The sequence below is a fragment of the Astatotilapia calliptera genome, unplaced genomic scaffold (assembly GCF_900246225.1).
Source record: "Astatotilapia calliptera unplaced genomic scaffold, fAstCal1.2 U_scaffold_67, whole genome shotgun sequence".
NCBI lineage: Eukaryota > Metazoa > Chordata > Actinopteri > Cichliformes > Cichlidae > Astatotilapia > Astatotilapia calliptera.
This window is the reverse complement of record NW_020535808.1, coordinates 57,788-75,508: the sequence shown is the minus strand read 5'-3', so window position 1 is coordinate 75,508 and position 17,721 is coordinate 57,788. Positions and strand designations below refer to the sequence as shown.

Genomic DNA, 17,721 nt, shown 5'->3' with positions numbered 1-17,721 from the left:
GGCTAGTTATTTTTATTCCACCTCTCATTGTGAAAACAAAAAACAATAAAAAGAGAAAAAATAGAAACAGACGTGACCTGACAAAAAGCAACTTTAGGCGTCTACATCACCAAGGTCCTCACCTGGACACTGGCCAGGCTGTATTTCCTGAGGAGGCTGAAGAAATTTGGTATGTCGGCCAAGATCCTCAGCAGGTTCTACAGCTGCACTCTGGAGAGCACCAGGACCCCGCTACCCTCTCTGCAGAGCATCTACCATCGCAGAGTCTAGAGGCTGCCTCCATCTTCAAAGCCCACACACACCCCCAACACAGACTGTTCACACTTCTCCCCTCACGACGAAGGTTTAGAAGGAGAAATCCAGAACATCTCGACTCATCAACTCCTTCTTCCCCACTGCTATCAGACTCTTGAACAGCTGACCTATTTTAACAGTAATAATAATTTTTTGCACATCAGGTCATCTTACTTATCAAACCAGCATATTAAGCTCACAGCTCTTTTGCACACACATCTGTCTACTTCAATTTTGTTGTCTCCATTTATTTATTCATACTATTTGTATTTATCTGTTCTAGTTCTATTTGTATATATTAACCAGCATCTGTGTGTGGAAAAAATTTCATTGTACAGAGAAATGCTTTTCTTTGTACACATGACAATACACACTTTGAATCCTTGAATCCTTTGAACATAAAATGTAAACATCAGATAAAACATTCATATATTAAAGAGATTAAATAAATCATTTTGTTTAAGTGATTATTAAAGAAACAATTTTTTTTTCACATTTGGACATCAGATACATCAGACACCCTCAAGCAGGTGACCCAGTTGGGTATCCAGGTAATCTGCTGTCCTCTGCAGATCCACTGCCACCTGCAGGATACTTCTGCTGCTTACTGGGCCTTGAGATGCCTAAAACCAGGGGTGTCAAACTCCAGGCCTCGAGGGCTGGTGTTGTGCAGGTTTTAGATCTCACCCAGGGTCAACACACCTGAATCAAATGATTAGTTCATTAACAGGCTTCTGGAGAACTTTAACACATTTTGGCTGTGTCCCAATTCAGGGTCTGCGTCCCAATTCAGGGTCTGCACGCTTGAAGTACGCATTTTAAGTGCGATTACGTCACCGCCACGCGACGACGGCTGTCCCAATTCGAAGTGTACTTCAAATGCATACTCCAAATGCGCCGTCGATTTCCCCAAATATCAAGCGTGGTCCGGTGCACGCTTCGTGGTCCCATATATCCCACAATTCATAGCGCGGCGGTGGGTATGGATAATTTTTCCACAAAACACGGCAAAAGGGAGCGGCCGAAGAGTGAAGTGTCAAAAGTAAGTACTGAATATGACGTCACTTATTTATGTGCGAATGTTTAATAATGACGAACATTAAAACATTACTGTTGGCCACATGTCGGCAAAGTTGTGTGACATTAGCGATGTTTGTACTTTCAGCGTTAACTTGGTTTTAAAGCATATATATATATATATATATATATATATATATATATATATATATATATATATATATATATATATATGCTAAGCAAGCCTACCGCAGACATGAGCGAGACAGATAAATATGAAGGCATGCCGGCTCGGACGTCGCCCGGATCAACAAGGTCCGCGTCAGGTGTTGAGGAACCAGGGCACCCTGACGAAAAGTGGGCTACTGGAACAAGAAGGCATCGGTGGGCAAGAGACGAAAACAGGGCGTTGTTGGAATGCTACTACGCAAGTAACCCCGGCGGAAGGGGCTACATGAATAGGATGAGGGACCTATGGATTCTTCGATACCCAACATCCACAATGACGGCGAAACAACTAGTAGCTCAGTGTTCCAACATTCGAAAGAAAGGACTGCTCTCACAGCTAGAGATTGACGAGGTACAACACAAATGCTACGGCAAGGAGGAGTCAGGACGCCAGGTCAGGGGGGCGATATCATCACCCCCACCCGAGATTGGGTACATAGCCCCAAGTGCGATAGGAGAAGGATCGTTGAGTCCGAGAGGAACTGACCTGAAAAATAGGATCATGGCCAAGCTTGAAACCTGGATCCCCCGTAGCCGGTTACCAAGATTACGTGAAGTACCCTCAGAAGGTCTGCTAGATGATGTTAATGCAGCACTACGGGCAATACCTACAACCACGATTACCGACACTAACAAGCTGATCTACAATACGGCAGCAGTGATCAGTGAGATGCTTGGCTACAAGTTGAACAGCGACAAGGGGCAGTACCCTCCATGCAGAAGGAGGCTAGAGGGCAAGATCAAAGTAGCACGGAGGGAGGTTAGCCAACTAACGGAGTTGCAGAAAGGTGCGACAAATAAGGTGCCTAAGAAATACAGCAAGCTGTCCATATCTGAGGCCTTGGAAACTGCCAAGCAAAGACTCACAGCCTTGGCCAGCCGCTTGAGGAGGTACACCAGAGAGATAGAAGGCAGGAGAATAAACCAGCTGTTCTCCACAGAACCAGCAAAGGTGTACTCTCAGTGGCAAGGGAACAATAAGAGAACAGCACCACCAAGGCTGGAGACGGAGCAATACTGGAAGAGCATATGGGAGAAGGATGCAACCCATAACGGCAATGCTCAGTGGCTAGAGGATCTGAGGGCAGACCACAGCGACCTCCCTGAACAGGGTCCAGTAACCATCACAGTGGCAGATATCCAAGAAAGGGTCTCCAGTATGAAGAGTCGGACAGCACCAGGGCCCGACATGGTTCACGCCTACTGGCTGAAGAAGCTGACTGCACTCCACGAGCGTCTGGCAGCACAAATGAACCAGCTGCTAGTTAATGAGAGACACCCGGAATGGCTAACTGAAGGCCGGACGGTCCTGACAGAGGTGGGACCAAGTCATTGTTTTGCAAGTCTCAAGTAAGTCTCAAGTCTTTATCCTCAAGTCTCAAGTCAAGTCTCAAGTAATGTCAGGCAAGTCAGAGTCGAGTCTCAAGTCACTGGTGTAAAAGTCCAAGTAAAGTCACAAGTCTGAAATTTTGAATTTCAAGTCCTTTCGAGTATTTAAAAAAAAAACGAAAAAAGAATGTTGCAGTTATGCTAAATGTAAATATTAGACCATGTAATTTTAAAATCTGTGTTTTTCTCAACACATGACAAAATAGTGAACTTAGAAAATATACACAAATTGTGAAATTGCACCTCTTTAAAATGCAGCTCAATTAAACCTAGCTCCAAGAATAATTTTCACCGACAGTTCTGAGATAAGCTGCATGTTATTCTTGGATGCGGTTGTAGGACCGGCTTTAAAATCGCATGACAAAAATATCATACACATTAAAAAAAACTGCATCACCAACGTAGCCTGGACAACATTTGCTAGTTAGATGAAGTCAGCTATCTCATCGTAGCATATTTATATGCATATTTATAATCATACGGTTCTTGGAGTGAGTGCATACACTCGTGAAGTTTAGTAACTTCCGGTCACTGCAACAAGCCCAGGTACAGTTTACCGACGGATGGGTGCAGGACCTTGAAATGCACCGTGTAGAACGAAAGACCATCGTACATATCATAAGTTTACCAGTCTCACAAATTGTCGTCATAAATACACATTCATTAACCGTTTATTAATATAACCTTTGAGCTCAACGGTAATTAATTAGTAGTGGAAATAATTTCTGGTACGCGTTACAGAAATGTAGCAGTGACAATAATACTGTATGCTGTAATCGTACTGGGCAATTAGTGATACAAAACAACTGTTTTATCCTGTGAATAAAAGTATGTTTTTGTCAATGCACCATAATAACAGAAGCGAAACACAATATTGTGTCAGGACAATTCACTATTTATGCACAATAAATAAAGGAGCATAGCGCGACAATTTCTGTTCAGCGCCAGACTTGCTTGTAACCTATATCACCAATTATGTTATGAAAATGACGCATTAACTACTACAGCAGACTGACCTTTGTGGAAATGCTTGGAGCAGACTAACCTGTGAGCTGGAGTGTTCTGGGACGTTATATTTGGTCTTTGAATGGCTGCGATCCAGGCCATCCGTCGCCTCTTTGTTACTTCGGAAACATGGCTCGAACAATTTCTCTTCAACGACGTAATCCGATAACAACCGATTTCTCTACCTGTCGGCTTCCCGTGGCTGTCATGTGACCGGCTATTGCAGTTAATAATACAACAGCTTCTTGCCATTTTTTGTGTTTCTTTTTATCGCTGTATAACTGATTTCAATTAAAAGCCTGCGTGCGCTAGTACCTCTTGCCACGAGTTCCCAGAATCCTTTGTGGTTCTACCCCAGAATGACATCACATTTTCAATCTCTATATAATATGCATGTTACATTTTATATTTGGGGTGAAATATCAAGTCTTTTCAAGTAAACCGGTTCAAGTCCAATTCAAGTCCCAGGTCATTGGTGTAAAAGTCCAAGTCAAGTCACAAGTCTTACAACATTTTTTCAAGTCAAGTCTAAAGTCATAAAATTAATGACTCGAGTCTGACTCGAGTCCAAGTCATGTGACTCGAGTCCACACCTCTGGTTTATCATGTGTCTGTGGCTAACAAAGCTTTAGCATACAGTGAGCCTTTGTGTAAGTCACTCTACACAGTGAATCACACAGCCACACCTGTGTGACCTCTGCTCCATCCTACCTGCCTACGCATACTGTTTATTAAAAATAATAATAATTAGCCATTGCAGGTGATACAAAAAGTTGTACTGTGACATAAAGACAAAAGTAAGAGCTTCATTTAGTTTCACTGGAGTCAATACAGTACACACAGACAGCTTTCAGAAAGGCACGTTTTTTGTGAGGTAAACTTCACATTTAACGCTTTGCAACTTCAAACCCCCTCTATCTGGAATCCTGAAAACCAAACTTAAATAAATATTTACACTAAAAAAGAGTGGTAGTTTTCACATCTGAGTAAGTAGTACTATGTACTTAATGAATCTTTACTTATATGCTGTATACCACATATTTGGACTGTAATTAGTGATTACAGGACGTTATTTAAATATAGTAAATGCAGTTAATGTACTGAATGTACCGTCCACTACTGAATCTGCACACCAGAGAAAGTAAAATAACCACATCATCAGCAAAGGTTACTAAAGGTCAATTACATTGGTAGTTGCCTCAAAGCACTTTATATTGCAAGGTAACGACCCTACAATAATACAGAGAAATCCCCAACAATCACACAAGCCCCTTTGATCAAGTACTTGCAACAGTGGGAGGGAAAAACTCCCATTTACCAGGAAGAAACCTGCGGCAGGACCAGGCTCAGAGGGTGCAGCCATCTGGTCTGACCAGTTGGGAGCGAGGGGAGGAAGATAGGACATTGGACACAATGTGTAGGAGAGCCAGCGATTCAAAATGCCTAATGATAGGGAGTGAAAAGAGGTGAATGAGCTTTGTCAAAATGGCAAGTTTTAAGGCAAATCTTAAAGAGAGAGGTGTCTGTCTTCTGAATTCAAACTGGGAGCTGGTTCCATAGAAGAGGGGCCTGAAAGCTGAAGATTCTTCCATCCATAGGAGTTATTGTTCCTGTGTATTCACAGTACAATACAGAATTGACCACACTACCAAATTGTGCAAACTCAAAGTTAAGACACGTTAAAACATGATTCACTTTCCAGCAGACCAACCACACCCATTCTGGATAGATACCAATTAAAATACTCATTTAAAGGTCTACTTAATCCGCAGCTAGCTGTACCATGAACGTTTTCTTTAACATGTCTTTATTTATTTTTTATACCTACGATAAAGATAATGGCAATCCCACAAAAGTACTACTGATTCATCACTTCTCTGGGAAATATTGTCACCATTCCCAGAAAGCCCCTCTGACATCAGGGTGTGAACAGGATAAAGGTTTAAAGTTCGTGGAGGTTGTTTAAACTCTTTTTCATTCTCAATGAAATGAGCATAATTAAGAAATATATTTAGATTTCTCCTTCTTCTTCTGGCCACAAGCAATTTAAAGCTATTTCATCATTCTACATGTCTTGATAGTAATATAACAGTAAAACAGGGAAACTTAACCTTTTACTTGTTGTCATTGAATATAATTTACAAGTACCCACACTTACTGGTTTAAGCTACAAATTTATACTTGTATTTCATTTTAATGTGCTTTCTATCTTACATTCCCACACATTTACACACTGATTAACACATCAAGAGTAACTCAAGGTTCAATATCTTTCCCAAGGATACTTTGGTACACAGACTGGAACAGCCACAGATTGGAGCATCAACCTCCAGATTAGTAAATGACTTGTTTTGGCTGTAGCATTATAGTTTGCCCTTATTTTATAAAATACTCTCTTGTGCTGCCAGTTCACCTAGTCCATATTTGTGATTAGTAACACCTTCCCTCTCACATGAATGTGCTCATAACTGGAATGGGTAAGCCTGACTTTATGACCACCAGCTCGTGATTGCTTAGCCTGAATGATGTAAGCGTACAAGTGAAAAAAGATAAGGAAAAGATATTGTGAAATATCCTGGATAGTGGTAAGAGCCATGGGTCCTACTCACATTCTTCCCATATTAGCTAGTTGAAATTAAGCTTCATTAAGCATGAATGTTTTTCCCCAATCGGGACAAAAGACTGGTTATTGCGTCCTGTCTGATTCCCAGTGTTTCTATGATGCAGATGGAGATTTTCAAGGATAATTCTGATACTAAAATATTGTGAAATAACATTGTATTCTCCACCAAGCTGAAAATCTACCTCGCAGTGTATATAAGACTAAACCAGGGGTGTCAGACTCTTTTTACATCGTTGGCCATATACAGCCCACTTTGATCTTAGTGGGCCAGACCAGTAAAAGTGTCCTTTCTGTTACTGTACAGAAGTTTATTTCCACATTTAATCCTGGCGATATCCTAATATAAGAAAAAGGTGCAATTAAATCTGTATGTTGTTTTGTACTTGACAGAGAAATGCTGCAGCACTAAATGAAAGAAATCTGCATGATTCGTTGGTTTTAAATTGTAAGAAATAAATGTGTAAAACTGCAGAAAAAGTTCTGGTAGCTCATTGTCCAGACTGCCCTGTGAGTTTTTTCTTCTTTTACCTATAGTTGCAATAATCACGCAGTAATTTCTATAATAGAAAGAAAAACAGAAACTTCGTCCAATGGGCCTGATTGGAGTGTTTGTTTGCCTGATTCTGGTTTAGACTATAGTTTGAAGACATTACACAGATTTACATTAAAAAAAGTGAACTCTGCTTTGTCAGCAAGTGTTACGCTAGTTGCCACTCAGGTAGATCGGTGGGGTTTTGTCTTGGTAAGCTCACCACGTAATCTTTGAACAGTATAAAAAAAAACCCATATATTAAATAAACACACGTGAAAAAACTGGATGGGAGTTTTGTGTGGTGCCGACAGCACAGTGTGGTGTTCTACAGGTTGTACAAACACGTCCACAGCTCTGTCCAACTGCATTTTTGTTTCTTCCTCAGTATAATACCGTGTTTTGTCACCGTCAGTGACTTATCGCCCATTCACGCGTTCCACCCACCCACACTGAAGCCTGTCCTGTCACACCACGCTGTGCGCTCTGTATAAATGAGCAGCGGTCAGCCTGCGGATCCCCTCACCGTTTCTAGGATATTTTGGGGACATTTTGCCTTCCTTTACGTTTTGCTTTCACTTTCCCTGTTTTTGTGCGAGCAAACCGTACTTCAGCCGCAGGAACATCCGGTAATGTAAAAACAACTTCTGCTTTCGTAACAACGCACATCGAGCGACGAGCTGTATTTGAGATGCATATTTACGCCTGCTAAAGTTGACGTGTGACGGTTTAAATCCCGGTAACTTGCCTTATACTTTTATCCCGCGTTTTACATTCAGCTGCTTTTTGAATTTGCTCTATGTTTCTGTAGTGACGGTTTAGGGTGTTTAAAATGTAAAGGTTCATATGCATTGCGGATTGTGTTACATGACAAAATGCGTATAGTGCATTATTTATTTTTAGTTTTGTTGCACTTTACAGGAAAACCGTACGTCGTCAGCCATGTCCGCCGTCAGCAGCTCAAACACAGTCTTTGCCTTGGAGCTGTTCCGCACTCTGAGCCAGGCAAACTCTGCCGGGAACATCTTTATCTCTCCTCTGAGCATCAGCTCAGCCCTGGCCATGGTCTACCTGGGAGCTAAAGGAGACACTGCAGCTCAGATGGCTCAGGTCAGCTCACTGTCACTTGTTCCCTGCACTGCATTTTTGCACAACTTTTAGTAGTCCTAAATAAAGTAGTGATACATTATGAGAGTTTAAAAAAAAAAAAAAAAAAAAATATATATATATATATATATATATATAGCTTGTGACTTTTGCACTTAGTCTATCAGTATTGGCCCAAATACCCGCCTAACCATAAACTGAAAGGTGTGTCCTGGGAGAGGCACTGAAACAGCATCTGGACTTTGACCTCAATAAACGCCTCTCAACAAGATATCTATTGTTTGCTTAAAAAACAGAACACTGTAAAAGAAAAACTAGCAGGTGAACATTAATTTCAGTTTAAAAAAACAGTTTGGTTTTGACAGCTTTAATCCATAGTTATAAATCCTCGCTTGTCCTTTACATAGAATAATGACTTTTATACTGGGAGAGTTTCATCTAATACAGTTTAATCTCCAGTGTGACAGGCAGCAGGCTAATGAATGAATGATATTAGTATCAGTTTCACAATTTGGATTAGAAACCTCAATTAAAAAAAAAACTGCAAAGAAGATGATTAACTTCCAGATAAGACTAATGTGTGTAACAACAGCACAAACAAATCATGGGTTATTTTTAGAGACTCTTTCTGCATTGAAGTACTCCCCGAATAGAATGGAGTACATGGATACAAATCTTGAAAGATTGATGTACATATTTGTGTACGTCAATCACCAAGGGCCATTAGCGTGCTGCCTGCTGTAACCCATAATTTCCTTTGGGATTAATAAAGTATTCTGATTCTGATGTCGCATTAAAATAGATAGAAGCTTCAAAAGTGCCTTACTCAGTGGTTAACCCTCTCAAGGCAGGCGTTGCAGATTTGCAACAGTTAAAAGCTAACAATCTGATTACCCCACATACGTATTTTATGAGGGTTTTTTTTACTCAGAAATACCACTGCAGGTATTCTTTTGTGCATTAGCAACAAAAACTTAATTTGAGCCTGAGAGGGTAAAATGGGTCAGTGTTTTTTGTTTATCTATGTTTTTATTTATTTATTTGGCCATAACTGTGGAATGAGAGCAGATCTGCATAAGTTGTGGTTGTGGTACTTCACCATCTAGCTAGCAATACTGGAAAGGAGCAAGCATAAAGGGAGTGATGTTTTTTGAGTGGCAGGTAGTCTTAAAGGCAAGGTTTCTATCAGCTCAATAAATATCAGCAAACACACAAACTGTTTGTGTGGAGTTTGTCTCACAGTGTGTTGTTACCTAAAGGTCCAGCTGCTGAATTTCACAGAGGGAGAACAGAAAGAGAGCTAGCTGTTTTGTTTTGATGATATTGTGCTGCTAATCAAACTGAGGTAGACGACCTGTGTTATTTAAAGACTACATTACAATGCTCTGCAGTTTAGTGCAGGATAAACAGGTTAGATTGCAGTACAGCATTAACTGAATTCCTCCTTCATTCCAGTTTTTTACTGTCTAGTATAAAGACAACATAAACAGTGTACTGCCAGTGTAGAGGATGGAAGTCAGCCAGCACAACTTCTGCTGACATGTTGTTGAATTTGGTTGTGTAAATCCACAACGAGCAGTAAACCTCAGAGCAACAGGAGCCCAGATCAGCTGATCACAGCTCGTACATTAAGAAAATCTAAAACTCACAATAGAAATTATTGCGAGTTGAGATTCTTTCCCCCACGCTGAGCTAATGTGACCGATTTTAGGGTTCCCTCATCTTTCTGTATCCCAGTTTTCTCATTCTTCTTTCAAAAGTCTTGTTTCTGTTTTTATTTTGGTTAAATAAAATGTTTTTTCAAGGTGCACCATGTGAACGTTAATTTTTATCACTTGGTTGAAGGCTGAGCGCAGGGTGTCCTTCCAAGACTGCTCCGGCAGAAACTCTTCCAGGAGTGAATAACTCAAGCCGGCAGCGCCACACGACCCCCGCATCACCACTTAGCGCAGCACAGACGCTGCAGGTTATTATACCCCGGCCAATCTGTCCCCAGAATTAAGGGATGTGTCAGCTGTGGGTTAACTCCAGCCTTTACTCTATGTGTTTTGCCCTTGTATTTAATTTGCAGCTGCACTATGGGATGTTCATGTATGTCCCCATGCACACAGCTAAGCTCCACCCACTCTGCCTCCAACAATTCCCTGGTTCGAATCAGTGTTTGGTGAACCAGGGTCTGCGTGCAGCCCATGTCCACCAAGGCCTGGTGTATACCCCCTTGACACCTTACTGGTACGCTGTATACCCCTCTCAGATCAAGGAGAGGGTGTGTAGCCACCAGGACCTGTGGAGAAAAAGCAGAGGCAAGCAGGTTAATGCCTCTCGCAGCTCCGTGGCAGTGGGCCATGGTGGTGAAGAACTCCTCCAGCCAATGGGACGCTTCCGCTGTGGCCCAAAAGACCTCCAGGAAGGCATGGGGGCCATCTCCCTTTCCCGTATGGTAGTGGGACACAGCTGGGAGCGGCAGATGTGTCGGCAAATAGCCAGCCCGAGCGACCTGATGCTCGACTATATTCAGATGCTCGACTGGTCCTACAGCTGTTCCAACTGGCGGTGAAACACTGAAGCATTCTCCCGCTGCATAGCTGCAAGCTAGGCCATTTCCCGGGCCTGCCCCGGCAAAGGTGTTGAACGTTTATAGGTGTTTTTTTGACATGGGTTTTTTTTTTACCTACTTCGTTCACGCAGCTTTTCAGATGCCTTCTCCTTTCAGCACTCCACATGGCTTCCTACTCCGGTCCCAGCAACATCCTTAAAAGGAGAGACATGATTTGATGATGGTCAGGTGTGTGAGTCAGCCTCTCCTGACACCACATCCTGAACCCACTGCTCCACCCCTCCCCTGGAGCTAAACCACAAAAATTTAGCTGCAATAAGAATTTTTGGAAACTGGGACAGTGGTCAAGCACATGAATAATAAAGTCTAGCATAACACATCATAATAGCCTCCTATAGACATGAAAAATAAATATTAAATATATTAACAGCAAATAACAGTTTCACAATAAGGCTTATTATTAAACCTGATGCTGAAAGAATAAAGTTGTCCAGTTTCTACCTTTGGACCATAAATTGTTACATTAGGGTCGCTCAGGCTCAGTGTCACATCCTTTCAGTCTTTGTCTTCAATGCCACACAGGCCCTCTCATTCAGCTCAGGTGAAGGCGTCCATGCAGACTTCCAGAAACTGAACGCTGACATCAACTCACCGTCTGCATCCTACATCCTGAAACTAGCCAACCGTCTTTATGGAGAAAACACTGCCCACTTCCTCCCAGTGAGTGTCCACATCAATGATTCTCTTCATAAAGTTCTTCATTACAAAGACTGGATTAATAAACAGATGTCTGCTCTCTGCAGGACTTCCTTGAAGCCACACAGAAGTACTACCAGGCAGACCTGAAGACTGTGGACTTCATCGGAGCTCCAGAGGCGTGCAGAGCAGAGATCAACAGCTGGGTCGAGCAGCAGACAGAAAGTGAGAATGTGCATCTTCCACAGCCTGAACAGCAGGGAATCATTTTAGCATCCTCTGTGGATTATAATGAAATATTGTTGTGTTTCTGTATTTCCTTTCAGATAAGATAAAAGACCTTCTGAAGCCAGGAACAGTACGCTCAAATACCAGACTGGCTCTGGTCAATGCTATCTACTTCAAGGGCAACTGGAGGAACCCATTTGATGAGGCAAACACCAAAGAGATGCCCTTTAAAGTCAAACAGGTAAAAATTAAATGTAATCCTGTTTTAAGTATGGGGACATACAGTTTAAACAGAGAAAGCAATTTAACTCAAGTAAGATGGATTTCTTGTGTTTGCTGTTTGTCAGAATGAGACCGTACCAGTCCAGATGATGTACCAGATGAAGAAGCTTCCCTACAACTACATTCATGACCATGGTCTGCAGATCCTGGAGTTGCCCTACGTGAATGAGGAGCTCAGCATGTTTGTTCTTCTGCCTGCAGAGTCCTCAGACGGCTCAGACCCTCTGCTGAAGGTAAAGAACTTAGTAATAAATACCTATAAAGAAAAGTCAGCGTTTTGCTTTATTATCAAAGTTTTATGACTATAGAGTAGCTCTCAGGTGATGTTTACAATGTTAAAATTAAACAACAAAGATGCCATAAAATGTATTAACTGTGTTCCAGCTGGAGAAGGAGCTAACACAGGAGAGGCTGAATGAATGGACCGACAGGAAAAACATGGATGTTGATTCAGAAGTTGTCGTTCACCTGCCAAAGTTCAAGCTGGAGGAAGACTACGAGCTGAATGATCCTCTGGCTAAACTGGGTATGAAGAACGTGTTCTGTGCAGGAAGCGCTGACCTGTCTGGCATGAACGGTGAAGGGGGGCTCTTCCTGTCTACGGTGGCCCACAAGGCCTTTGTGGAGGTGAACGAGGAGGGCACAGAGGCCGCTGCAGCCACAGCTGGAATGGTAGCATTCTGCATGTTGAGGGAGGAACACTTCAGAGCAGATCACCCCTTCCTCTTCTTTATCAGACACAATAAGACCAAGTCCATCCTGTTCTTTGGCAGATTCTCATCTCCTCAGTAGAGGAAAAGGATGGTTCAAATTAAAATAAAACATCTTAAAACAGTATAAATGAAGCCTTTATTTTGTGATGTTGACTTAATTAAGAAATTGTATTTTGCTTTATTCGTGAATAAAGTTTGATTATTTTACATTAAGTCATTCTTAATTACGTTGGGTTTTGTGGGGGGGGGGGGGGGGGGGTTAATATTGGAAACAGTGGCTGTAGAAATGAATGTAGAAATTAAGGCTTTTAATCGGTCCAGTCTTTTATTAGTTTATTTTGAACAGAATGGTATTGTGGCACAGATTGCATCGACACAGCTTCTCAGTTGCACACAGTTCTTTATTTATAAAAACACTGATGCACTCTGCTTCTCAAACAAGTCACAAGTCTGGCTCTTGTTTTACTTTTTTTACTACAAGAATACTATATAATACACTAAAGATCAGTATGGGATTAAAACTACTTGTAAAGTGAACAGAATTGTCTGTGTTGTCCCTTAGACCAGAAAACCTTTTTCATATTTTTGTTGCTCACAGCATTTCTGCTGAAAATCATAAACCTTATGACTTTCTAGTCACCCATTTTTGTCCCTAAAAGCCCATTTGTTTTTGCTACTCTTAATAACAAGCTGCCAACAAGCCAACTCCCTCTGGCCTTTTGGATCTTGGTTTCAAACCTTCCATCACATATAAAGCAGTCATTGCGCTTTGTATTCTGAATCTTATAGCAAAGTATCTCCAGGGCTAAAGACTAATGGGATAATGTTGCAGTGACATATAAGGTTTATTGGTTTCTGAGGCTGGTAGTGGCAATCTTATCTCAAGACCTCACAGTAGAGCACTTCACTTCCAGACTGCAGGCTTACTTGTGGTTCCTACAGTAGCGGTTTTTGATACGGGCGACACGGGCGGTTGCTCGGGGCGGCATCGTGGTGGGGGCGGCATCACGGGCATCGGCAAAAAAAAAAAAAAGAATGCTCGTACTCATGCTGCCCCGACGTCAGCCAGCGCATACTGGGAATGGCATAGCCACCGATCGGTTTTCTATCGCCCATTTCCTGGGAGTAAGGGAGCCCTTCGTCTGCGAGGTGCGCCTGCTGCTTGCGGCGCAGAGAGGAGAGGGCGGGGCGGCGGGGGATTCTCTGACCGGCTGGAGCAGCATCTAAAAACCAACTCGCAAAATAAAACAAAATAAAAACAAACCAACAAACACGAAAACAGCAGACATTATGATACAGACTTAGAAAGTGAGCGCGAGAGCCCTCGGTCAAAGTAAACTTTATTGTCATCTCCGCTACATACAGAGCAATATATAGAGAGACGAGACGACGAGGCTCCAGTTACAGCAGTGCAAGTAAACAAACAATATATATAATAAGAGTAAGAAAATAAATATACACTTTAGGACTCGGGGTAAAGGGATCAATAACAATTTAAAATTTACAGTTTGATGATTTAAAGTCTCACACAACCCGTCAAAAGGGGAGGGGGCCCTGCTGCTTCCAAATAGAGCGTATTTCATTTATAATGTTGTAAATCCAAGCCCATGATTTGAATCCTGGGTTGTGTGAAATTTCAGAAATGCACCCTAGACAAAGTGAATCTGTGAACTAAGGTTTAGGTGTGTTAGGACATGTTGTGGTGATCCATGGATTGAGGGATGGGTGTTCATACTGGAGTACAAAATTAAAACCAATGGAAGATGGACAAGAAAAGTTCAAAGCCATCAGGTGCTCAGTTTAGAAAAAAGAGAAAAGAAGAGGAAGAGAAACGAGCAAAAGATACAGGTAAGCAGATGTGTCATTGGATAATGGCAGGTCATCCTGAAACAATCAGAATACTTTATTAATCCCTAAGGAAATTATGTGTGTTACATTTGCTGCAAGAAGAAATGGTAAAAATAGTAACAGACTAAACTCCAAACAATACATTATGTTACAGATTTTAATATTAATTAGTCAATTGTCAATTGTTGATTTGTCCTGTTCTCATTGTATGACGAATTATGATGGCTGTTTGGTAGCCGTTTGCATACTAGGCATACTCTCTCTCTCTTCATATGTGTGTGTGTGTGTACAACAGCTTTATGTTAATGTACAATCCTTAATATGTTTTGTCTGTGTGTGTGTGTGTGTGTGGGGGGGGGGGGGGGGGGGGGGGGCAGAGGGAGTGTTCGCCCAGGGCACCAAACAGGCTAGGACCGCCACTGGTTCCTAGGATATTTAAAAGTAGAATCGGGGGCAGAGCCTCCTGCTTCCAGGCTCCTCCTCTCCAGCTTCTAACTTGGATTCAGCAGACAGACACCCAGGTTTAAAACAGGGGTGTCAAACTCAATTGCATAGGGGGCCAAAACTCAAGGCACACTTTATGTTGCAGGCCAAACAAGATAAACATTTTTTAAACACACTAAAACAATGTTGTTGTTTTTTAACATAAATATGAATAAAAACAGACAGGAATATTATTCCAGAATAAATAAACTTAAAAAAATAAACTTTAACTTTAAATATTTTGCTCTCCATAAAAATATATCCTGTCACAATTATGCAAATTAGAAATATGAACATGCTGCCAAAAACCACAGAAAAAATAAATGAAAGCATACACAAGGTTGGAGCCGCATGTAGACGGAGCAAAGTCCGCTGACTTGGTTCAACATTACTTGGCAACAGGGAAAGTGAGGCAGCTTGCACTGGTGCATTTGTGACAGTTTCACTTGAAATGCCTTCACCGCATCATACATGCCATGTCCATGAACTGACAGATTTCCTTGCTGAGCTCAAAAACTCTATTGAGAGCTTTTCCCCAACTCAGCCAACAGACCTCAGTATGATAAGGAATGTCGGCAAACTCTGAATCTATTTCCCACATAAAAGACTGAAATTGAAGGTGATTTAAACTTTTAGCCCAGATAAAATTTACGGTTTGCGTTACGGTGATCATTACATGCTCCATCATTTTTAGGACTGTACCACAGCGTTTCCTGGTGTGTGATGCAGTGATATGCTGTTAACTCACCGGTACAGTTCTCCTCCTGCATCTTTACTAGATCCTACATCCAATGGCGTGTCCAGCGGGGTGGCCTGGGGGGGCACAGGCCACCCCCCCAACCAGACTGGCCACCCCAGGTGCCACCCCCAAAGGCAAAATAATAAAATTCAATCAAATATCAAATGTCCGATTATGTTTTCACGGTGACGCTCAGATATCCGAGTGTAAGTGAATGCAGCATCGGCTTCTGCGCTATGTGCATCACGTTAGCAAAGGTAGGAGAGCCAAGCACGAAAGACGGCACTGCAGGAAACAATTTTTCGGTGAAAGAAAATGAGGACAGAATAAATGTCCCGGTAAGTAATATCAAGTTTGTTGAGTTTAGTAAACTAAGGTGAAATTAGAATACCAAGGAAAAAATAACACTTAAAGAATTATTGCAGCCGTCGAATATTTCAGACAGTATGCTACAGAGGGCAGCTAACATTAGAGTTATGAGTTATAAGATATAATCTAAGTCGTAACATTGCTGTATGGAGCTGCAGATTTGGTTGCAGGTTAACATAGCTGGACTGGCCATCGGGCATACCGGGCATATCCCCAGTGACTTATTTTTATTTTTTTTTGTAATGGCATGAACAATGAGAGGTGGTGGATTGGCCAGATGCAGGTCGATGTGTAGAAATAACTCCGTTGTTTGGTGGTGGCTATGACGGGGCTTCCACAGAGGTCAGCAGGTGGATGAGGGAAGGGGAGGCAGGAGGAGAGCCCCGAAGCAGCCACCAGTCCGAGTGTCAGGTGAACTGAACTTCAGGTAAGAAGTTATGACCTGCAGTCTATCTGGGTCAGATATAAACTAAGTTTAGGTGGAGTTTATTTTCATGTTGCTGACTTTTTACTGTCAGTTGCAATAACTCATACTGCGTTTTAGCCAGCTGGGTGGGTGCTATGATGTTACTGATAGTGAACTTTATTTTATTCATAAGGTTAGTTAGTAGAGTTGCCAACGGCTCCTTAAAAAAATGGAATGGTCCCTCAATCAGAGAAAATATTACACGTTTCGTATTGAGCTGAGAAGAGACGCAGTTTGTCCCGAACTTTAGCTAGAATGGAAAAAAGACACAAAGCTGGATTTATTCTGTCTTTATGCTGCACAGCTGCCTCTTCTTCTCTCATTCTCTCCCCTGCCTCTCCTGTTGCTACTTCAATCATGAAACTGATCAATGATCAGCTGATCGGCTTTTCTCTCTTGTTTATTTATTGCCCACTTTGCACCAGAAAGAGGAAACCAGCGGATGTCGCGCTAAACAACAGCAGCACGTTTAAGCTTGATCAGCTGTTGTTAGAATGTATTTAATATTAATTTCTAGTATCAGCTGTTGTTTGCTGGAGCCACAGCTGTAAAGCTGCTGGTCATGATGTCGGTTTGGATATGTGGTGAGAGGGAAACATGAAGGTGAAACCAGGAGATGTCCTTACTGAACCATCAGAGCTGAACAGGTGATGGAGAAACAGGTTTACCTTTTAGGTGACATGAATGAGTTGAAGGGAAGTTATGAACTGTTTCTGAGAGACAAATAACACCAGGATCCTTTTTTTATGTAGCTGACAGCTGGTAACTGTGCAGGGGCGGGTCTAGGAAAGTTTTGCCAGGGGGCATGTAGGGCATTAACAGGGAAAGGTGGGCACAAAGAAATACTTTTCTTTCTTATTCTCATTTAAAATACCTAGTTTTTATTAAATAATTATCTAAATCTTACAACCAAAGTTTTTATCTGACGTAAAATGTATAGAAATCATACATATACCAACAAGACTGTACATCACTGTCACAACAGGGTTTGTTTTCAGTCAAAGTCTTTATGGCTTTAATACCTGGTGGGTCGGTCTGTAGTAAAAATGCCCAATTTTTTTGTCCCAGTCCAGCCCTGCAGGTTAATACTGGCAGTGTCACCATGCCAGCTGACTGTATTTTATCATCAGCCAGTGTTGTTCTTGATC

At 41.8% G+C, this 17,721-nt stretch overlaps 1 protein-coding gene across 2 annotated transcripts; it reads left to right on the top strand.

The window, feature by feature from the left end:
* The first annotated feature begins 7,549 nt into the window (after positions 1-7,549).
* LOC113018354 (leukocyte elastase inhibitor-like) lies at positions 7,550-12,875 on the top strand. Of its 2 annotated transcripts, none has more exons than XM_026161414.1 (7): positions 7,550-7,714; positions 8,007-8,195; positions 11,332-11,469; positions 11,553-11,670; positions 11,772-11,914; positions 12,021-12,188; positions 12,340-12,875. In XM_026161414.1, exons 1-7 carry the CDS (start codon positions 7,580-7,582, stop codon positions 12,745-12,747), a joined length of 1,299 nt encoding a protein of 432 aa, XP_026017199.1. In that variant the 5' UTR covers positions 7,550-7,579; the 3' UTR covers positions 12,748-12,875. The 2 variants fall into 2 exon arrangements, with proteins under 2 accessions (XP_026017199.1, XP_026017200.1); XM_026161415.1 differs by lacking the exon at positions 7,550-7,714 and adding an exon at positions 7,742-7,824.
* Positions 12,876-17,721: the final 4,846 nt, after the last annotated feature.

Coding starts and splice junctions, on each gene's coding strand:
- LOC113018354 (XM_026161414.1), top strand. CDS start 7,580: ATGAGCAGCGGTCAGCCTGCGGATCCCCTCACCGTTTCTAGGATATTT. Junction 8,196..11,331: donor CTGCAGCTCAGATGGCTCAG/GTCAGCTCACTG, acceptor AATGCCACACAG/GCCCTCTCATTCAGCTCAGG. Junction 11,915..12,020: donor TGCCCTTTAAAGTCAAACAG/GTAAAAATTAAA, acceptor GCTGTTTGTCAG/AATGAGACCGTACCAGTCCA.